Here is a 23,708-nt window from a genome sequence, read left to right on the forward strand (position 1 = left end):
GGATATGAGTAACATATCTCGAAGAACAACAGTTACAAAGGTGAGTAACCGTCTTTTCTTCTTCGAGTGCTTGCTCATATCCATTCCAGTTAGGTGAATCCCAAGTCTTACCTAGGCGGTGGGGTCGGAGTGACAAGTCGCGGCGTGTAGCACTGCGGAGCCGAAGGCCGCGTCATCTATGGACTGCTGGACCAGGGCATAATGGGAAGCGAAGGTATGAACGGAGGACCAGGTCGCCGCCCTACAGATCTCCTGGACGGGCACGTGGGCAAGGAAAGCTGTCGATGACGCTTGAGCCCTGGTAGAGTGCGCAGTCATGTGACCCGGAGGGGTATGAGCCAAGTCATAACAGGCTCGGATACAGGACGTTACCCACGAGGAGATTCTTTGAGTGGAAACAGGTAACCCCTTGGCCCGTTCCACTACCGCCACAAACAGTTGGGGGTTTTGTGGAATGGCTTGGTCCTCTCTATATAAAATGCAAGCGCTCGACGGACATCCAGCGAGTGGAGCTGCTGTTCCCTGCAGGACGAGTGGGGGTTCGGGAAAAATACAGGGAGAAAGATGTCCTGGTTGATGTGAAAGGCTGAGACCACCTTGGGGAGAAAGGCTGGGTGCGGTCTCAGCTGGACCTTGTCCCTGTGGAACACCGTATGGGGGGATCAACGGTGAGAGCCCGGAGCTCCGACACCCGTCTGGCTGAGGTGATGGCCACCAGGAAGGCAGTTTTCCAGGAGAGATAGAGCAGGGAGCAAGTCGCTAATGGCTCAAATGGAGGGGACATGAGCTGGGTGAGAACTAGGTTCAGGTCCCAGGTAGGGGTAGGGCGTCGAACCTGGGGGTAAAGACGCTCCAATCCCTTAAGGAATCTCGTCACCATAGGGTGAGAGAACACCGATTGGCCACCCTCCCCCGGGTGAAAAGTGGAGATGGCCGCCAGATGAACCCGAAGAGATGATATTGCCAGGCCCTGTTCCTTAAGGGACCAGATGTAGTCCAAGACAATGGCAATAGAGATCTGAGCGGGGAGGAGACTGCGTTCCACACACCAGCAGGTGAAGCGCTTCCATTTCGCTGAATAAGTCGCTCTGGTAGAAGGCTTCCTGCTGCCCAGGAGCACCTGCCGCACTGGGGTAGAGCAACGGAGCTCGGACTGGGTCAGCCATTCAGGAGCCACGCCGTAAGGTGCAGGGACTGCAGGTCTGGGTGATGTAGCCTGCCGTGGTCCTGAGTGATCAGGTCTAGGTGAAGGGGCAGGGGGACAGGGTCGGCCAGAGACAGGTCCAGCAACATGGAGTACCAATGCTGCCTGGGCCACACTGGAGCTATCATGATCAAGCGGGCCCTGTCCCTGCGCACCTTCAGAAGGACCTTGTGGACGAGCGGGAACGGAGGGAATGCGTAGAACAGATGCGTCGCCCAGGGGATAAGGAAGGCATCTGCTATTGAACCTGGTTCCCGGCCTTGAAAGGAGCAGAACATTTGGCACTTCCTGTTCCCTCGGGACGCAAAGAGGTCCATCCGGGGACATCCCCACTTCTGGAAGAGCGAAAGGGCAACGTCAGGGCGAAGGGACCACTCGTGGGAAAGGAAGGATCTGCTCTGATGATCCACCAGCGTGTTCCGAACCCCGGGAAGGTAGGACGCAATGAGGTGAATTGAGTGGGCTATGCAGAAGTCCCAAAGCCTCATGGTCTCCTGACACAGGGCAGAGGACCTCATACCGCCCTGCTTGTTGATGTAATACATGGTCGTGGTGTTGTCGGTGAATACCGAGACACAGCGACCTTGAAGTTGAAGATGAAATGTTTGGCAAGCAAGGCGGACTGCCCTCAGTTCCCGTACGTTGATGTGGAGGGCTAATTCGTGAGGTGACCACCGACCTTGTGTCTGTAGGGTTCCGAGATGGGACCCCCAACCTAGATCTGAGGCGTCCGTTGTCAGGGACACCGAAGGCTGGGGTGGATGGAACGGCAACCCAGCACATACCACGGACTGGTCCAGCCACTACCTCAGGGAACCTAATACCTCCTGGGGAACGGTAACAATCGCATCCAGAGGGTGCCGGGCCGGACGGTACTGACTGATGAGCCAGGACTGGAGGGGCCTCATGTGCAGCCGTGCAAGCCGCCGTGACAAACGTGCAAGCCGCCATGTGGCCCAATAGAGTTAGGCACGTACGTATGGAGGTCAAGGGTGCTCACTGCAGTCGTCGTATAATGGCCGTCAAGGTCTGGAACCTTGCTAGAGGAAGAACAGCTCTGGCCAGAGTCGAGTCCAGAAGTGCTCCGATAAACTATATCCTCTGAGTGGGGATTAGCGTTGACTTTTCTATATTGAGGATGAGGCCCAAGTTCTCGAAGAGACTGCTGACTATGCGGACATGGCTGAGGACTTGCGCCTCTGATGACCCCTGAATCAGTCAGTTGTCGAGGTATGGAAATACATGTATGCGGCTGCGATGGAGGTGGGCGACGACTATAGCCATACATTTGGTGAACACCCTCGGGGCCGTGGAGAGGCCGAATGGGAGGACCGCGAACTGATAGTGGCAGCGGTTGATCACGAACCGAAGGAACCGTCTGTGCGGCGGGAAGATGGCTATATGAAAATACGCGTCTTGCATGTCGAGGGCGACGTACCAGTCTCCAGGATCCAAGGATGGGATAATGGTCCCCAAGGATACCATACGGAACTTCAACTTCACGACGTATCTGTTGAGTTCGTGCAGGTCGAGGATAGGTCTGAGGCCTCCCTTGGCTTTGGGGATCAGAAAGTAATGGGAGTAAAAGCCCTTGCCCCGCTGGGCTTCTGGAACCTCCTCTATGGCTCCTTTGTCGAGGAGTGTCTGCACCTCCTGGATAAGGAGTTGCTTGTGAGAGGGGTCCCTGAAGGGGGACGGAGGAGGGGGATGGGAGGGGGGGCGCAAAACAAACTGCAGATGGTATCCAGCTTGTAATGTGCATAAGACCCAACGGTCTGATGTCAGTCGGGACCATGCCAGGAGGAAAAACGAAAGACGGTTGGAGAAGGGCGGGGATGGATCCGGGAGGGAAACTGGTGCAGCGCCCTCGGACGCACCTTCAAAATGAAGGCTTTGGGCCAGAGAGAGCCTTGGAGGAGCTCTGGTTTTGCCCCCCTTGGTTGCCCGATTGTCTACGCCGGCCATTCCTACTTCGGCGTCTGGCGAAGTCCCGCCTCTGGCGAGGTTGAGGGTAGGGCCGGCACTGCTGTTGAGGCCGGAAGGGTCTGTGCTGGGTGACGGGTGTATGCGTCCCCAAGGAGCGCATAATGACCCTATTGTCTTTAAGGCTTTGCAGCCTGGGGTCGGTCTTGTCCGAAAACAGGCCCTGGCCTTCAAACGGGAGGTCCTGAATGGTGTATTGGAGCTCTGGAGGAAGACCAGAGACCTGAAGCCAGGAAAGCCTGGCATGGTCACGCCAGAAGCCAGAGTCCTGGCAGCCGAATCTGCGGCGTCGAGGGATGCTTGCAGAGAAGTACGTGCCACCTTCTTGCCCTCGTCAAGGATTGCCGCAAATTCCTGACGTGCATCTTGTGGAAGCAACTCCTTAAATTTGTCTGCTGCCGCCCAGGTGTTGTAAGTGTAGCGGCTAAGGAGAGCTTGTTGGTTGGACACCCGAAGCTGGAGAGCGCCTGCAGAATAGACCTTTCGGCCAAGCAGGTCCATGCGCCTCGCTTCTTTAGACTTCGATGCCGGGGCCTGTTGGCCATGACGCTCCCTCTCGTTCACAGATTGTACGACGAGGGAGCACAGGGGTGGGTGGACATAGAGATACTCATACCCTTTTGAGGGCACCATGTATTTGCATTCCACGCCGTGTGCCGCGGGGGGAACTGATGCCGGCGACTGCCAGATGGTAGTGGCATTGGCCTGAATGGTCCGTATAAAGGGGAGGGCGACGCGAGTGGGAGCATCTGCAGATAATATGCTCACCACCAGATCCTCAATTTCTGAGACCTCCTTGGCTTGCAAATTCATGTTTTGCGCCATGCACCGGAGGAGGTCTTGATGCGCTCTGAGGTCGAGCGGAGGAGGGCTGGTGGATGTTGTTCCAGCCACTGCCTCATCTGGGGAGGATGACGAGGAGACCCCCGGCAGAAGTGGATCTGCAGGATGCTCCGTTTGGAGCAATGCTTCCGGCTCTGGAGGGAGGTCAGGGTCCCTCTGGTGAGACAATCCCTCCTCTGCAGGGGACAGGGGAGGACGAGACAGTGTGGCCTCTGGAGCCCTGTGCTCTGAAGTTGCTGGACGCGGGGGAACCTGTTGCTGCCCTTGGGCTTGATGATATGCCCAGGGGGTCCAGAAGCCCCACTGCTGTGGTCCATGCTCCTGAGGAAGGGGCTCCTGGAAGAGAGCAGCAGGTCTGTCCGCGTCCATGGCGTACGCGCTGTCTGTCTGAGAGGAGACAGACGGCTGTCAGGATGGCCAAGGTGGAGCCGAACGGGACTGATAAGGGTCCCTCTGTCTAGACGACGTCGACCTCCTCAGTGCCGGGGACCGGTGCCGGGATCGAGACCGGGACCTACTACCAGCGCGGTACCGGGAGGTCGACCAGGATGCCAAACGCCGACGATGGGAGTGGCTTCTGGAATCTCGGTGCCGGTAGCGGTGGCTAGAGCCAGAATGGTGCCCAAAGTACCGGGATCTCCGTGAAGAGGATCGGCACTGCGAGTACAACCGGTACCGCCGCGGGGAGCGGTGCCGGGACTGCGAGCGGCGTCCTGACCGAGATCGTCCACGGTGCTGGGATCTTGATGGGGATTGGTGCCGGCTCAGTGAACCCAGAGATGGAGCTCGCAAGGCCGTAGGCTTGCCCTTTGACTGCAGAACCTGCACCGGATGTTGAGGTAGCGTAGGCTCAGTTAAAGCAATCAGGTCCCGAGCCGAAGCAAATGTCTCCGGCGTCGAGGGAACCACTAGCTCGATCCCAGATCTTATGGGGGAGCTGTGAAGGACCGGACTCGACGGACCTCCCAGGCCCAGAGTCGACAGAATCCCTATCATCGGTGCCGCGGCAGTAGATGGTGCCGGGCGCTCCGTCCGCGTCTGCGTGGCTGGAGTGGCAGACACTGAAGGCCTTGCTTCTGGGCCCGGTGCTGGGGAAGGCTGGTGCCGCGGCGTCTGTCCGGTGCTGGAGCGGAGCCGGCGCTCAGCGTCGAGGCTGGAGGGTTAAGCGCTGCTTCCATTAAGAGGGTCTTTAAGCGCGGATCCCTCTCCTTCTTTGTTCTTGGCTTAAATGCCTTACAAATGCGGCACTTTTCAGAGATATGTGATTCCTCAAGGCACTTCAGGCAGGCGTCGTGGGGATCACTCATTGGCATCAGCTTCTTGCAGGTTGAGCACTGTTTAAACCCTGGTGAGCTGGGCATGGGCCGGCGCCAGGCACGGGGGGAGGGCAAGACAGGAAAACTTGATTTAGATTTAAAGTCCATACAGGCTTCTCTACAGAGATTCAAAAGCACAGCTTTTAAAACTTACTGTTAAAAATTGCCAGAAAAGCTAATTAAACACTCCTCCTGCTCGTCCCACCCTATTACAAAGTAATTCTAGAGGAGAGGTCCCACAAGTCATAAATACTGAATGAGTGCAGCTGCCTACTAAAAGTAGGGTTGAATCCAACTTTGAGCAATTCAAAATACAAATTAAGATTTAAAATTAAGGTACAACACCCCAATTTTCAAGATAAAAAAATTTTAGTTTAACAGCACACATATTCTTCCATTCCAGACGTAAAAGATTTTTCTAGACAAGCAATGGTAAAAGCTAACATTACTCATTTGATAAAAATAAGCTGTTTTAAAAATAGTTATTTTAATATACATAAGATAGATATGTCTCTCTCATAGAAGATGCATAATAAACTGGAAAGATATTAAATTCATTGCAAGGGATAATATTTCTTGAAAGTCATACTCTTGAATACATGCCATTCAGATATATCACTACTTTAAAAAGCCTTTATTTTAACTATGTGGATAATCAGAAATGCAAATAAATACAGGTTGAACCTCTCTAGTCCAGCACTCTCTGGTCTGGCAACATCTGTGGTCTGGCATGATTTTAGTTAGCCAGATGTCCGCTTATCATGGGTGAGGCCAAGTTTCCCATGGTCTGGTAAAGTCCCGCCAGTCCTGGCTTTCAGCATTCGGTGCTGTTATTTAGCTCTAGTTTACCCCTAAATATGTCTTCTAAGAGACGAGCGAGCAGTGGAAATGTTGGTAATTCTGCTAAGCATAAGCATGTGTCAATATCCGTACTGCAAAAGGTGGAATTGCTGCAGAAGCTGGAAAAGGGCACATTGGTACGTGCCTTGTGGGAGTTTTACAGTGTATGGTCATCTACAGTGTATGATGTGAAGAAGCAAAAGAATCAAATCCTTAATTTTTTTTTGCCAAAAGTGACAGTAAAAAAAAGTATGAATGTTCATAAGACATTGAAGGAGGAGAAAAGCAGTGATTTAGATACTGCGCTTATACATTGGTTCACGCTTCGTAGGAACAAAGATGTTAGCATTTCAGGTGAGATGATGATGGCACAAGCAAAAATATTCCACAAAGAACTTAACCTGCAACATGAGTGTGACTATTCACAAGGATGGCTACAGAAATTTAAAAACAGGCATGGCATTAGTCTACATCGTGTGTGCAGTGAAAAAGAAGGACAGATATGGAAGCTGCCACTAAGTAAATTGACGAATTTGCAGTTAGGGTTTGTCTACATTACCTGTTGGATCGACGGGCAGCGATCGATCCAGCGGGAGTTGATTTAATCACGTTTAGTCTAGACATGGTAAGTTGATCGCCGAGCGCTCTCCTGTCAACTCTGGTACTCCACCAGGGTGAGAGGTGTAGGAGAAGTCGACGGGAGAGTGTCAGTTCTCGACTTACTGAAGTGAAGACACCGTGGTAAGTAGATGTAAATATGTCGAGTTCAGCTACAAAAAGAACAAGAGTACTTGTGGCACCTTAGAGACTAACAAATTTATTTCAGCATGAGCTTTCGTGAGCTACAGCTCACTTCTTCAGATGCACAGAATGGAACACACAGACAGGAAATATTTATACATACAGAGAACATGAAAAGATGGAAGTATGCATTCCAACAGGAAGAGTCTAATCAATGGAGATGAGCTATTGTCAGCAGGGGAAAAAAAACTTTTGAAGTGATAATAAAGATGACCCATAGAAGGTGTGAGGAGAACTTAACATAGGGAAATAGATTCAATTAGTGTAATGACCCAGCCATTCCCAGTCTCTGTTAAGGCCTGAGTTAATTGTGTCTAATTTGCATATTAATTCGAGTTCAGCAGTCTCTCTTTGGAGTCTGTTTTTGAAGTTTTTTTGTTGCAAAACTGCCACCTTCAAGTCTGTCACTGAGTGGTTAGAGAGACTGAAGTGTTCTCCCACTGGTTTTTGAATGTTATGATTCCTGATGTCAGATTTGTGTCCATTTATTCTTTTGCGAAGAGACTGTCCGGTCTGGCCAATGTACATGGCAGAGGGGCACTGCTGGCACATGATGGCATATATCACGTTGGTAGATGTGCAGCTGAACGAACCTTTGATAGTGTGGCTGACGTGATTAGGTCCTATGATGGTGTCACTTGAATCGATATGTGGACAGAGCTGGCATCGGGCTTTGTTGCAAGGATAGGTTCCTGGGTTAGTGTTTATGTTGTATGGTGTGCAGCTGCTGGTGAGTATTTGTTTCAGGTTGGGAGGCTGTCTATAAGCGAGGACTGGCCTGTCTCCCAGGATCTGCGAGAGTGAGGGATCATCTTATTCACGTAGCTGAAGTTGCGTAATTTAGATCAATCTCCCCGCTTCCCCCAGTGTAGACCAGGCCTTAGTTGCAAATTAGAAATTATCCTCAGAGCAGGTATACAATGCCAATGAAACTGCTCTCTATTGGTGTCGTATGCCTAAAAAAATGTTAGTTACTGATGCAGAGGGGCCACCATCTAGTACGAAGGAGTAGGAGGACAGGGTAACTGTCCTTGGTTGTAGCAATGCAGCAGGCATGTACAAATGCAAGCTCACGGTTATTGGGAAAAGTGTGAACCCAATGCATTCAAAGGGGTGAAAATATTCCCAGTGATATACCATGGCAACCAAAAGGGATGGATAACGACTAATCTAGGTCTCAAGTGGTTTGAGAAATACTTTGTACTGGAGGCAAGAGCCCTCTGTAGGTCTGGATCCAAAGTGCCAAATTTGCTGATTTTCGACAATTGCTCTGTCCACTCTAAAAAACATAATAAGAACATAAGAACATAAAGCCCAGCTACTTGTCAAAGATAATGTGGTGGTACTGTATTTATCCTCAAACTGTATCGCACTGATTCAGGACAGTCCTGATGTCAATGATGAGTCCAAGTTCGCTGGATTTCAAGGGTCTGAAAGCCAAAAAATTGTTAGCGAGTTAATGGAGTATGCCAGCGGTATGTCTCACCCTGTAGTGCTTGAGCTGGCCAAGCATTTGGGAGAGGAAAATGTACTAGACTGGATGGAAGTCGACAAAGATGCACAAATCGCTAGTCATATAATGGATGAAGAAATCGTGCAAATGGTACAGCAGGGAAAAAACGAAAATAACAAAGACGCCAGTGATGGTGATGAAGATGATGAGGAGTATGTCACAGAAAAAATTTCTATAGATAAATGCATTCGTTGGCAACAAATGTAATAGACGGTCTGGAGCAAAGACATTTCACTTCTGAGCAAGAGATCATGTCTCTCTACATGATACGAGAAAAACTCATTAAAGAAAAACCAAAATACATGAGACAAGCCAAGCTAGAAGATTGGTTAAAGGTAGTGAAGAGGAGTGGTGAGCAGCACTTTACAGTAAAAAATCCTGTTGCCGCCACTTCATCTACCCTGCATATACCTACAGCAGAGACCTCGGATATAACTCAAATGTAATTTGAGTTAGCATTTCTTGTCACATCACTTTGGAAGCAGAATTCAGGCATCATTTTAGGTAAGTAAATTATAGATTTACCTGTATCATCATCTATTTCTTTTTCATATTATTTTATATTTTTTACACTTTATATACTTATTTCCTTGTGCCAATACAGTAAAATTGTATAACAACACTAGCACTTTGTTATGAAGAGAGACGGTAAGCCATGGCTAGGCGGTGTTGCAAGCGCTGTTTTATTTATTCACCTCAGCGAGATAAAAATAAAAAGAGACTCGCTTGCTAGACTACTGAGCTCCCATGGTTCAGCAAATTCTCTGGTTCGGCAATGGTCAGTTCCCGAGGTTGCCGAACTAGAGAGGTTCAACCTGTATTGTCTCTTGAGAGAAAAATACATTTTCTGATTACTTTGTCCTAAAGTAAGACATCCGTGGATTACTTATGAGACATAAGAGGACAACTTACATGCAGTACCACTTGTCAAATCTCAAGTCATTTCCTAAAGGGTTTATAATTCTTTGTAATACTATAATAGTAGGGGGCAGGGGGTTAATGGCTGAAAACTTTCTTTTCTTTGACAGTATAACATGTTAAAACCATATTATCTTTTCTTAAGATGAATATTTTAACAAACTTTATAACACTGATTTAACTTGCAAACATTTAAGCAAGTTATCCCTAATCAATGAAAGTAACTACTCTGCACTAAGATTTATGGGTTAATTATCAAGAATTCTCTTAAAAAACAAAATCCTGAAGTTGTGACTCTTTATTTAGACCAATATCTAGGACAGTGGCTCTCAAACTGTGGGTCGCGACCCAGTACTGGGTCACAGAATGTAAGCACCTCTGGTCAGCATCACCGACTGGGCCATTAAAAGTCCCGTCGACGGTGCTGCTCGGCTAAGACAGGCTAGTCCCTACCTGTTCTGACACCATGCTGCGCCCTATAAGCGGCCAGCAGCATGTCCAGCTCCTAGGTGGGGGGGAGCGGCATGGGACTCTACGTGCTGCCCCTCCCCGAGCACTGGCCCGGCCAATGGGAGCTGGGGGGTGGTGGTGGTGCTGCCTGCAGGCAAGAGCTGCACGGAGCCGCTGGCATGCCTCTGCCTAGGAGTCGGACCTGCTACTGGCTGTTTCCAGGGCGCAGCGTGGTCTTCGGTGCCAGGACGGGCAGGAAGCCTGCCTTAGCACCCTACTGTACTGCCGACCAGGAGTTGCCTGAGGTAAGCCTGCACCCGAACCCCAGGCCCCAATCCTCTGCCCAAGCCCTAAGCCCCCCCAAACCCAGAACCCCTTCCTGCACCCCAAGCTTCTCAACCCTGGCCCCACTCCAGAGCCTGCACCCCCAGCCCAAAGCACCCCCAGCCCAGAGCCCTGATACCCTCCCGCACCCCAAGCCTCTGCCCCAGCCCGAGCCTCCTCCCACACTCTGAACTCCTCATTCTTGGCCTCATCTGGCAGCCCTCACCCCCACACCCCAACTCTCTTTCCTAGCCCTAAGCCCTTCTCACACACCAAAACCCTCTGCCCCAGCTCCGTTAGGTCATGGTCATCAATAATTTTCTTCAACTGAGTCGTCAGAAAAAAGTTTGAAAACCACTGATCTAGGAAATATATGACACATCTGAAAAGAAAGGAAATGTATTTTAAACCCTATTTTGATCAAACAAATGTTAAGACCCAAGACAATAGAACAAATCACTCTAAGGTCATCAACAAATGAAGTTACTGAACAAATGTGTTAAAGTATTCTAAGAAAAAAATTCCATTATAGTCAACCAACCCAGGCATAAGTTAAAAACATTAGAGGGTAGTGTTACTGCCCCTAAGAACTGTTCTTCAGTTCCTGTTTCTGTTGAAAGGATCAGAAACCATAGGCATGGGGCTCATTTCTCCTTCCTCATAGCTGTCCCTTTGGGAGAGGACAAGCAGCAGGGAGGAGAGTATTTGAGAAACACACAATACCATATTGAGGCAGATTTAAGAGAACTTTATATCTATTTTGCTCGGCAGAGTTCTGAAAGTCCCCATGGCAAAAAAACACAGCACTCTGAAATGTATTCCAGAATAATTTTAAATTACAATTGACAAAGTAACATTTGTGGCCACTGGTAGTAGAAAAGCTTTTACATTTCACATTACTTTAGTGTAGCATTTTATATTTAGCATGTGATTTGAATGTAGGTATATAATTTGCAATGATTGATATATCATTTCTATGTCGATAGTATTTTATCTAGTTTCTATGCAAGACAGACATTTATACCTATGTGCGTTTCACACATCTACTACAGGACTTAGCAGGTAAGAGTCCAATCCCTTAAATGGAGATTTCCTCAAGTTCTGTAGAAAAACATCAGCTTTTTAGCTTTCTTTTCTGTATCTTATCTTTTGCCAGCAGGACAAGTGGCTATTCTTGCCTGTTTTGGGGATGGAAGGACTCAATACGTTAGAACATGAACAAAGGCCACACTAGTGTAATTCCATGTGTCATTCATTTTTCCTTATAGATCCAGTTTTAGTTTTCTACAATTGCTGCTTCTATTGCAAGCCCAAATATATGACATCCCCCAAAGGCTACTGATGCTTCTCTTTTAATAAGCCCAGAGGAAGTACGTGTTCAGCAAACTACTGGCAGCCTTTCACATAGAGGTTAAAAGAGCTGCTCTTTGGGGCTTGCCTGGTCTCCGTTGGCTTGGAGGATGGGATTCCTGATTTTGGTCCTGAATCCTAGTCTTCAACATGGCAGCAATTCATGTTGTAAATCTCCACTATAATAGAGGGGATTGAATCAATAACCCCCATGTTTTAATATGACCTAGTGAAATAGTCAACTATACCCTGAAATTATCTAAGTGATCTTGGCTATTCTCTCCATGGCAGTACAATGTGAGAATACCAAGCCAGCAAAAATACAGTATATGAAATGTGACCTTTTCCAGACCAGTTCTTAAACTTGTAGACTGAGGAAGCTGAATATTTATTCAAAACTTTTCATTTTCATTGTCTGTGAGCCTTCTTAATTTAGGTTCTCCACTTTAATGCTCTGAGTGACACCTACTGGTAGATTATAGAAATATTATATGCAGCATCTTGCCTTTAGAAGTTACTACAAGGTCACCTATACTTTTCCTGAGAAACAACCTCCTTTCTTGGCTTCATTCATTGACTCTGTTAGCCAGAGAATTTGTTTTTACTGTTTGTGATTTAGCAGTCAATTACATTTACTACAGGCTAGTTTGTATGTTCAATTATTTCTTGGCACTTGTTTTAGTTATTTCCCTGCACATCTCCACATAACTGATATTTAGGTGTGGGGAAGATCTGCAGAAAGGCAAAACGATGTTGTTTTCCTGGGTTTGCCCAGCTCACTCCTCTGTGCAAGAGGTGGAGATGGAATGGTGGTAGGGTGACCAGACAGAAAGTGTAAAAAATCGGGACAGCGTGGGAGGTAACAGGTGTCTATAAAAGAAAAAGCCTCCCAAATGAGGACTGTCTCTATAAAATTGGAACATCTGGTCACCCTAAATGGTGGGTGCAAGTGGCCCAGTTCTGAGCATCCCCAAAAGCATCAACTAACTAGTAGAGGGGGATAAAGTTCCTGCAAAGAGTGCAGCAATATTCTACATTGTATTTTTTAAAGCACATGGTTGTTTGGGGAATCTGGTGCATTCAATTTACAAAAATTTGCTCAGATGATCCTTAGATAGGATGATTTAGTAACATCCAAAGAAGATGAAGTCTATCACAGGCAAGGAAATCCCCCTCATCTCCTCATCAGCTTGAACAACAGTTTTGTGAGATACACCACTACCTTGATATAATGCTGTCCTTGAGAGTCAAAAAAATCTTACCGCGTTATAAGTGAAACCATGTTATACTGAACTTGCTTTGATCCACCGCAGTACACAGCCCCGCCCCCCTGGAGCACTGCTTTACCGCGTTATATCCAAATTCGTGTTATATCGGGCGGCATTATATCGAAGTAGAGGTGTATTACATTTGTATAGCTGTATATTTCTTTTCCTGTACAAAATCCCACCTGGATTATAGACAGAGAAAAAGTAGAAGAAATACAAATAATTTTTGAAAACACTAACATTTTCTAAAGTAGTTGCCTGTAAAAACATGTGGTATATATAGAATACAGTAGAATGGTGTGGTACAGAAGTTCAATTAGCATTTGTGAGTAATAAGGGACTCTGTCAAACTCGGTGACAAAACCCAGAAGTTGAATCACACAACACTATCACAAGTTATTTACATACAATAATGGCAGATTCCAGATAATGGAATTTTTTAAGCAAATACTTCCTCCAGTGAGAGTCATTCTAGTTAGAGCAAGGCAAAGAAGTAAATCTTCCATTGCCCTTTGAACACTGTCTATAAGGGTTTGTTCTAATTTTTTTCCTGTACAGAATGTGTTCGATGTTTTTCTTCTTCCTTTTTTCCTTTCATTTTTGTTTGATTTTCAGCCTTGGTTTCTTTACTTCAGTGTCTCTCAGCATCTCTCTCTGCTTCTCTCTAAACATTCCATCTTTACTTCTACTTTTCCCCTCCTTCCTTCTATTGACTTTCCCCTCCAGTCTACTGCATCATCATGCCTTCTTTTCCCTAAACTCTCCAATTTTCCCCACTGCCAATCAAGAAAGGGGTTGCTGGTGGCAGGAAGCTGTGGTGGCCTGGACTGGATTCCAACAGGAAAAAGAGGCAGTCCTAACCTGCAAACTGTTCTTCAATTTGGAAAGATCAAGAATTCCAATCCCCATCAGAGGAAAGGAATGATATAGAACCACAGGAACACACTCTCTCTTTCAAGGATGAAGTGAGTTAGGTGGTGAACCATCTGGCTCTTTGGCTTTCCTCGTACACCTTGTTAAAATGTTGTCTCTCCCCTTCCCCCACCCAGCTGGCCCTTGCATCCTCTTTTTCCCTGTAACAATGTGTGTATTTGGGGACGCTTTAGCCCCAGCATCCAGACACCTGTGCTACCAACGCAACATAGAAATCTGGAGTTGCCAAATTTGAAGATATGGTTATAGTTAGATCTATGAATGGAAAAAGTCTGTTATACTATTACATGCAAAAAACTATGTTAAAGAACATTAAGGTTGCAAAAATCAAGCACTCAGAAGTTAGCAAATGACAGCATTAAAGTTACCTGTGAAATCTTAATTTGGCTCCCTTGTGAAGATGCATTGTAACATAATCTTTAAATACTTCACAAACTAGTAATCTGATCAAATTATTTTTGACTCCAGACTCCTATATAAACAAAACAATAACTGTGAAAATTGTTATAGTTTAAATCAAAATACAGGGAGACCAGAATTATTTGCTGCTACATTAACAACATGATGTGGCAGCAATATTATGTGCATCAGAATTGAAAAGATCTGGTTTTCCATCTCTTTGCCTAAAATGAATATAATTATACTTACCGGATTTGACTTCATCTCCATAAGGTTGTCTAGGATACGTGTGACTGGTAGATTCTGTGGAAGAGAATTTGAAACCAGTGAGTTGCAAAAATGTTTACTAAGAAATATGCAGAAGCTGTTCAGCAGCCCAACTATATTATATGGAATGTTGAATTTTGTAATTTACAGCACACTCAAATCTCTTACTTTGAGCTGCTTTACTGTAATGTTCTGTAGGGAAAATAACTGTTCTAGGTTATTTTATGTACAGAATAGTTAATAGGTCCAGAAATTTTAAAGTAACTCAAATGAATACCAATGATTTTTTAAAAGGGGTAGGTAAAATTGCTTTTTAAAGAGTAACCATATACTTGCAGTATAAATGACTTATTTTAGATTAAAATGAAATGAAATAATGAAGAACTAGAGTATAATCTCCATAGAACAGTGCATCTCCTAGAGCAGACTATATTTGAGAAACATGCTCCTTCCCTTTCTTTTGCTACTCTTCCTTGGTCAAATAAGCAGCTGCCTCCAGCAAACAACAGATTTAAATTTCAATTTTTTTACAACCCCCACCACTCAAATCATAAGACTTATACAAGTTCACGTACCACATTCTTGAAATTGTTTGCCATACCATAGGCCTAGTGAGCTTGGTCTTATTTAGCAGTTTTTAAGCAGGCAAGGACATGCTTTAAAAACTTGATTTGTTTAAAAAAATCCACAGTTTGCTTCTCTAGATATACAGGAATTCTTTTTTTCAAGATTGTGGCTGAATCCTTAGCTGCATTCAGTAAGCTGAGGTAGGAGCCATTTGCAACTTCTGGATTCTAGGGCCTGTTCTATCCACTGCATAGTTTAGGGCAGTCTTAGATTATTTGGCTTGTAACAGTCCCTAAAGACTGATACGAGGGTTGAGGACGGCAACAACCGCCCTCCAATCTGGTGCAACCAGAATTTTCCTGAGGAGGGGGCCCAGAGCTCTCTCTCTACTGCACCTGCATCCAGCCCTGAGCTCTCCCCCACCACTTCCCCATACCGAGGCCTGAACTCTCATGCTGCTTCTGCAACCAGAACTGTGCTCTCCCCACTGCACCCAGCTCCACACATACTCCCCTTGTCAAGTATAATTCCCAATTCTGGACCTTAGCGTCCAAAATATGAGTACTAGCATGAATTCCCCTAAGCTTAATTACCAGCTTAGATCTGTATCGCTGCCACCAATCAGGAATTTTTTTAGGGCCTGATACCCTCTGGTCCCCCCAAAACCTTCCCAGGGGACCCCAAGACCCATATTCCTTGAGTCTCACAACAAAGGGAAATAAGCCATTCCTTCCCCCCTCCCTTCTTCCTCCCAGCTCCTTCCTGCCCTGGGAACACTAGGAGATCCCCTGATTCAACTTTTTGAATCACCACACCGGGAGGAGTGTTACCTTCCCCCTCACTCAGAGGTAATACAAGCTGCGTGAATATAACACAAAGAGAAAATTTATCCTTCCCTTCTCCCCACCAATTCCCATGAACCTTAACTAGGAGAAAAAAAATTAAACAGGTCTTAAAAGCAAAACTTTTAATAAGAAAGAAAGAAAAAGTAAAAGGTTTATCTCTGCACTTTAGATACAGTTACAGGGTCTTTTAACTTATAAACAATAGAAAGAAACTTTCTCCAGCAGAAACACAATTTAAGCTACTTCCAGCAAGTACACATATGTAAATGAAAAAAAAAAACAACTTAAAAGACTGACTGCCTTTTCTTACTCACAATTCTGAATAGATAAGAGACTGTAGCAGGGAGATTGGCAGAAACCTGGTTGCACCTCTAGTCCCGTCCAGGACCCAGAGAGAACAAAGCCAAACCCCAAACCCACAAACAAAGGCTTCCCTCCCACGAGATTTGAAAGTATCTTGTCTTCTGATTGGTCCTCTGGTCAGGTGTTTACAGGTCACTGTTTGTTAACCCTTTATAGGTGAAAGAGACATTAACCCTTAGCTATCTGTTTATGACACCCCTCCTGCTGACTCTCACTCTTCCCCACACATTACCCAGTACCCAGATAGGTGGTCAGGTTGAAGAGCACCATGCCCACTAGGGGCCTGGCAGTTCAGCCCCAGATCCTACCCTCCTTCTACATCTCTGTTGTTCCAGGAAGCACCAAAAGCCTGCATCCTGTCCTCCCACCCTCCTGATGCCCCCTGGTCTGCTTCTCCCTGGGGGTGCCCAATGTCCATGGGTGCCAAAAGGAGTACAAGAGTGGGGAATAGGATAGCTGTGGGACAAGGAAAAGGCCAACATCTTCTGTTAGAAATTACAAAAGTTAACAAAATATACTATCAAGTTTATGAAAGACATTTATTTGTTAATATCCGGTTCTTTTATCATTCATGCCACAAATGTTCTCCGTATAAAGAACAAACAGAAGTTCCATGTACATTTGCAACACCGGCAGAAGATATAATACCAAGTGAAGAAAATGCTGATACAATAAATAGTTAACACTTTTATGTAACGTGTGCTGCTGTTGAGCTTCTTCTGTAGGCCAAACTAGTTGAATTTCAGGAAATGTGTTCAGCCAGCTGAAGGATCTGATATCCAAGTGTATTTACAAAGTTCTTTTCTAACGGCCAACACAAATATAAGCCTGGAGTAGAAACTCAACTGGGTGGCTTTAATTCTACTTGCCTGGGATTAGCTAAAAAAGGACTTAAATCTCATCCTGCAAAATAAGATCCTCCAGATTCTCTTGATATTTTTGGGTCTAATTCTATTTCAATATCAGTGCAATATATAATGAGCTGTGTGTGTTTATTCAAATATTAATCTTTTTTATCTAACTCATTTGTAAAAAAAGCAATCTACTGAATGTTTTACCATTACTCTACACTGCTTTCATTGTCTTTACTGTAACAATTGTAAAGCTCTCGGTGAAGGACGGAGGGTTTTTTTTTTTAATTATTATTACAGTACAATATACCCAAATTAAAAGCCAATTCAACAATATAGGATGGGATTCTCAGTGAAATCTATGATCTTTATCCATTCAATATTAAACATGCCTTATAATTCAAGTTTTAGCTGTATTTACTTTCTGTATTGCTAAATTTGCCATAAACACACCACATACAGGTGGCAATATACATGTGCCATATAAAATGTACCATGTGGTTCTGCACTTTATCATACAATTTTGATTGCCTCATCTGCATTCTGCTCACTAATCCATAAAACTGAGGCATAACAAATGAAATAGAAGAGGCAATGAGAAGGCCAAGAGCAAGTGACAAGGAAATAGAAACACAGGACAAAAGATTTTTTCTTTAAACTAAATAGAATGCAGTTTGAGAGCATTCACCACTACAATGTTATAGCATCAGGAAAACAGTGAGTCTCAAGGTTAAAAGATAGCAACAAGGTCCTTTCCACATTGTTTTAAGCCATTTTTGGTCATGAACCTCAAACTTTGGAGAACCATCGATCTGAAGGCATGAAAAAGATGTGAACAAAGCGGTTAAGATCTTAAGTAAGAGATGGGAAATCTGGAGATGCTAGATGTGTGCTCTATAATTGAACAATAACATAAAAAAGCCAAACTAAGATTAAAACATGGTAATCTAAGGCTAGGAATATGGTAAAACAAGCACAAAAATTGCAGCTTTGTACCCTCAAAGGGTGAAAAACCAAACTAAATGCATCCAAAGAGATTGTGCTGTAAGAGAGGTAATAATTCACTTTGGAGATCTGCTGAGAGAATGAAGGTCAGAGAGGAAAGACAGTCCAGCGATTAGGGCACTAGCCTAGGACTTTAAAAACCTGGATTCAATTCCCTGCTCCACTAGAGACTCCTGTGTGTCATTTAGCTTCTCTGTGCCTCACTTCTTCATCCAGAAAATGGGGATAATAGCACTTCCCTGTCTCACAGGGAAGTTGTGAGGATAAATATATTAGGTGCATAACAACTTCTTTCTTTCTGTTTTCACTAAGAAGGTTTGTGGTGATTGGATGTGTAACATAGTAAATACCAGTGAAAATGAGGTAGAATCAGAGGTTAAAATAGGGAAAGAACGAGTTAAAAATTACTTAGAGAAATTAGATTTTTCAAGTCACCAGTGCCTGATGAAATGCATCCTAGAATACTCAAGGAGCTGACCAAAGAGATATCCGAGCCATAAGCTATTATTTTTTAAATGTTTCAGAGTAGCAGCCGTGTTAGTCTGTATCAGCAAAAAGAAAAGGAGTACGTGTGGCACCTTAGAGACTAAAATTTATTTCAGCATAAGTTTTTGTGGGTTACAGCATAGAATGGAACATACAGTAAGAAGATATTTATACATACAAAGAACATGAAAAGGTTGAAGTACCCATACCACTGTAAGAGGCTAATTAAGAGAAGCTATTGCTCAAATAAATTTGTTAGTCTCTAAGGTGCCACAAGTACTCCTGTTATTTTTGAAATGTCATGGAAGACAGGAGAGATTCCAGAAGACTAGAAAAGGGCAAATATAGTGCCAATCTATAAAAAGGGAAATAAGAACAACTCAGGGAATTTCAGACCAGTCAGCTTAACTTCTGTACCTGGAAAGATAATGGAGAAAATAATTAAACAATCAATTTGCAAACATCTAGAAGATAATAAGGTGATAAGTAACAGTCAGCATGGATTTGTCAAGAATAAATCATGTCAAACTAACCTGATAGCTTTCTTTGACAGGGTAACAAGCCTTGTGGATAAGAGGGAAATGGTAGATGTGGTATATCTTGGCTTTAGTAAAGCTTTTGATGCTGTCTCACATGAGCTTCTCATGAACAAACTAGGGAAATGCAACCTAGATGGAGCTACTATAGGGTGAGTGCATAATTGGTTGGAAAACCATTCCTAGAGAGTAGTTATTAGTGGTTCAAGGGCATAATGAATAGGGTCCCGCAGGGATCAGTTCTGTTCAAAATCTTCATCAATGATTTAGATAATGGCATAGAAAGTACATTTATAAAGTTTGCGGATGATACTGAGCTGGGAGTTGTGGCAAGCGCTTTGGAGGATAGGATTATAATTCAAAATGATCTGGAGAAATGGTCTGAAGTAAACAGGATGACATTCAATAAGGATAAATGTAAAGTACTCCATTTAGGAAGGAACAATCAGTTGCACACATACAAAATGGGAAAGAACTGCCTAGGAAGGAGTACTGTGGAAAGGGATCTGAGGATCATAGTTGACAATATGCTAAACGAGAGTCAAAAAACCCCAAACATCATTCCGGGATGTATTAGCGGGACTGTTGTGTGCAAGACACAAGAAGTAATTCTTCTGCTCTACTCCAAGCTAATTAGGCCTCAACTGGAGTATTGTGTCCAGTTCTGGGCACCACATTTCAGGAAATATGTGGACAAATTGGAGAAAGTCCAGAGAAGAGCAACAAAAATTATTAAAGGTCAAGAAAACATGACCTATGAGGGATGATTGAAAAAATTGGGTTTGTTTAGTCTGGAAAAGAGAAGGTTGAGAGGGAACATAACAGTTTTCAAGTACATAAAAAGCTGTTACAAGGAGGAGGGAGAAAAATTGACAAGAAGCAAGGGCTTAAACTGCAGCAAGGGAAGTTTAAGTTGGATATTAGGGAAAACTTCCTGTCAGGGTGCTTAAGCATTGGAATAAATTGTCTAGGGAGATTGTGGAATCTCTATCATTGGAGATTTTTAAAAACAGGTTAGACAAATACCTGTTAGGGATGGTCTAGATAATACTTAGTACTGCCATAAGTGCAAGGGACTGGACTAGAGGACCTCTCCAGTCCTATGAGTCTATAATTAAAACTATGAGGAGGCCATATAGCTTCCCCACTAGAATGAGGAAGAAATGGTAAAAAATGTTTGAGGAAGAAAGAAAAAGAGCAGAGTTGGAATGGATTGATAATGATACTGATATAAAACAAACATAAGGAGGCAAAAGACTTAAATTGAGGTTTAGGGTGTAGTCTCTCTGTGAGGAGATATATTCTGCATAACTCACATGAAAATGTTTGATTTTGATGTAACTTAAATAAGAGGGTTTGACAACACTCAAGTTCCTCAAACTCTGAGGGAAATGTTTGGGACCACAGGTGCTGGAACTAGGTTTCAAGTGGTTTCCATCATATACAGGGTTTACAGTTTTGTTCAATAACTATCAGTACCCCCCACTATAAAAATAGTTCCAGCACCTATGTTTGGGAAAAAAGAAATCTAAAGTGGTTAGAACAGCGGTCTTGATATCTGGAACTCTGCCACTGATTTTCTGTGTGTGTGGGGGGGTTTGTTTTCATTTTGCTTTTAGCACCTTACCACATCTTTGTGTTCCTCTCTATTTGTATAACTTTTTCTCATTTTCTTAATTTTAACCCTGGTTTATTTTTATTATAAAAGCATCATTATGAGAGTCAGATAAAAATATTTGAAGTTAAATTTGAGATAAATATAAAACTAGTACCAAAAATGTAAAATTGACTACTAATCAGCAAGTTGAAATGTATATGGAAAAAATTTCAAATTCCTTAATGGGGCAAAAATATACAATAATGCCATTAAATAGAAAGCTACTGGTTATCATTTACAAAGGCATTATTGTTTTCTAGCTCTTCAGACACTTTGGTTTGAACAAGTATTAAAATTAAAAAGGAAAAAAATGGTTAAACCAAATAGAAAATAACCTAACTATGCTTATATAACTTCAGTAAAAGTGACTTCTTTTTAAAAGAATGGATATGAATGATGACAGGAACAAGCAAAATGTTAAATTAACTATTACCATATAATTTGATTTATGTTTTAAAAGCACACATCTAGAAAAGTGAAATAATTGGTAACATTTGTATGTCTTATTCAGTTACGACAGGACTGGATATTATTTCTTTATATTATTTTCTATAATTCTTTGTTTTACATGAATTAGAAACAACAGAAGTATTAATTTGTATAGTACCCACCATAAAAGAAGTCTGAGAACAAAAGACTTCTTATTCACTTTTCTTACATTAACCTTACTAATATTAAGCAGCTTATGTGAATTTGTTTGTTATTTTAGTTGAATGTTATTTAACTGGCACTAAAGATGTTAACACAAAGTTGTAATTAAATTCCTGCTTATGACACTAGCCAGCCTGCAAAGTTTACTGTAACTGTTAAGTGAGGTAATTTTATTAACTCATGTTTATATTTGATTACATTTACATTTGTTGTGCTTAAATTGTTTGTGATTAGGCCAATTTTTCACCACTGGATAATACTGATGAGTTAAATCTGGTATTTTACTTTTTAGCAGGTTTACAGAGCCCATAATCTTATCTCGAACACCATAAGTAGAAGTGGGCTTCTTGTTATTATTTAATATTTATAATCCAATAGCATCCAGAAGTTGTGGTCAAACTCAAGTTCCAGGCACAGTGCAAATGAAGATAGACATGACGACCTGCTCTGAAGAACTTGCAAACTAAGAAGGTAAATAGCATATTAATCTTGGGAAAAAGGGAGGCAAATATGCACAATCTATGGTGACAGCAGCTAGAGATTAAAAACCCACACACATTTGTTATTTTTCTTTTTTTTGTTTTAGAATTATTTAAATACAACTTTCACCAACTACCCTAGTCCTAGTAATTCCAAGTGGCAGATTTCTTTTGTGTGTTGTGGCAGAAATAGGGCTTGAGTAGAGAACTGAGGGAAGAAAGGACAGTAGCCTTACAGGTTAGTTCAAAGGTGATGGTGATAATTATTAGTAAATATTACTAATTACTAAACATTAGTAAACAATATTATGATAATGTCCAATCCCCACTGCATTGGAAACACTCTGGACACAAATAAGAGATCATGCCTGCCCTGGTGGGCCTTCAGTATAGTACACCCAAAAAACACGTGTATGTTGATGAACTGGCATAGCTTCATTCGTTATGTTGTTTTTATTTTACTTTTCAATTTTTTAAATTGGAAGTGGAGGTGGAGTGAATGGCAAGAATGGGGAAGTTAGTAGAAGTAAAGGAGCAGGAAAAGGAAGGAAAGGGAAGAGGGACAGTCACAGCTTATCACCTGCCTAGCTATAACTGAACATCACAGCAGAAATGAGGGATTTGAAAGAGTATATGGTAAGCAGCTGTATAGATTATATCATGGAGCTTCCCAGGCAAAAGGGGCATATGGATGTTTATGGCAGGTGCAGACAGAGCTCGCATCACTGATAGAGCGGGAAGTTGGGGTATGAGAAGGAAGCATAATACAAAAACAGGAATGGAAAAGTATGGGACAGAATTGAAGGGTGTGCAGATACAATTGCGACGAGCAGGATACAAGTACCTAAACAGAATACAATGTCTTGAAGGTTAGGACAAGAAGCATGAATTTGATTTGGTGGAAGAATGAAAGCTAGTTGTGGAATTCTAAAAGGGAAGCAATGTTGTCCAAGTGATAGACAAGGAAGATTATCTTAGCAACCTTGTTTGGGAAGACTAGGGGGTAGTGATGTGGTTGTAAGGGAGAAGTGGTTGCAGTAATCAGGATGAGGGCCTGAGCAAGACTTACAATAAACTCAGGGAGAATTTAGACAATGACTGAATTGACAATGTCTTGCTGAAAGAATATATATCAGAAAAGGAACTTCCAAGGTATAAGTTAGATATAAATTAAATTGAAAAAGAGGTTGAGCAAAAAAGAATACAAATCCCTGAGTGCTGCCCAAGGGGGAAAAAAGGCTAAGATTAAAACAAATACCTCCTACAAGCCCCTCCCTGCAGCATGCTTAAATATCATGCAAAAATACATCTTATTTGGCTATCCCAAGGAGTCTTAACATATATACTCTTGGGCACAAGAGTTAAAAGCCAGCTCAGAAACCTTATAAACTTGCATTTTACAGCTTGTCAAACAGTCAGTAAATCTGCAAAACAAAAAAGCGAAACAGCAAGTTCTGTTTCAACTTGTTGTCAACAAAGCTATTAGGTTTTAAAGCTAGGTATGTGTAGAAGCTTATGTAATTTCCCTCTACAAGTCAGTCATAGTGGGTTTCATATAAACTATCACTATTAGACATTGTTGCAAGAAATAAATGTTTTAAAGAGGTCTTTGGCAAACAATGTAAAAGCAGTATTTCTAAATTTTAATTATAAATATTTCATTATGTCGTACAGATCTTAACTGTATAATCTAATGCATAACCTATTCACAATACATTTCTGCAGAATAAGCCTCACAAAGTGCCTTATAAAAACTATGGAAACCAGTTAAAAAGTTTTTTGTGACAGTTGATATTTTTGATGCACAAAAGGTATTCTGATCATAGGGCAAACAGTATGAAAAAATACTCAAGATCAGA

The 23,708-nt window shown here is 43.2% G+C and overlaps 1 protein-coding gene across 1 annotated transcript in view; it reads right to left on the bottom strand.

Moving 5' to 3' along the window:
• The window catches only part of SCFD1 (sec1 family domain containing 1), a 168,483-nt gene that overhangs the window by 30,023 nt on the left and 114,752 nt on the right, over window positions 1-23,708 (bottom strand). The window contains exon 20 of the mRNA XM_030559349.1: window positions 14,392-14,445. Coding sequence (XP_030415209.1) covers window positions 14,392-14,445 — 54 coding nt within the window. The remainder of the gene's footprint in view (window positions 1-14,391; window positions 14,446-23,708) is intronic.

Source organism: Gopherus evgoodei, chromosome 4 (genome assembly GCF_007399415.2).
Source record: "Gopherus evgoodei ecotype Sinaloan lineage chromosome 4, rGopEvg1_v1.p, whole genome shotgun sequence".
In the NCBI taxonomy this organism is placed as follows: Eukaryota; Metazoa; Chordata; order Testudines; family Testudinidae; genus Gopherus; species Gopherus evgoodei.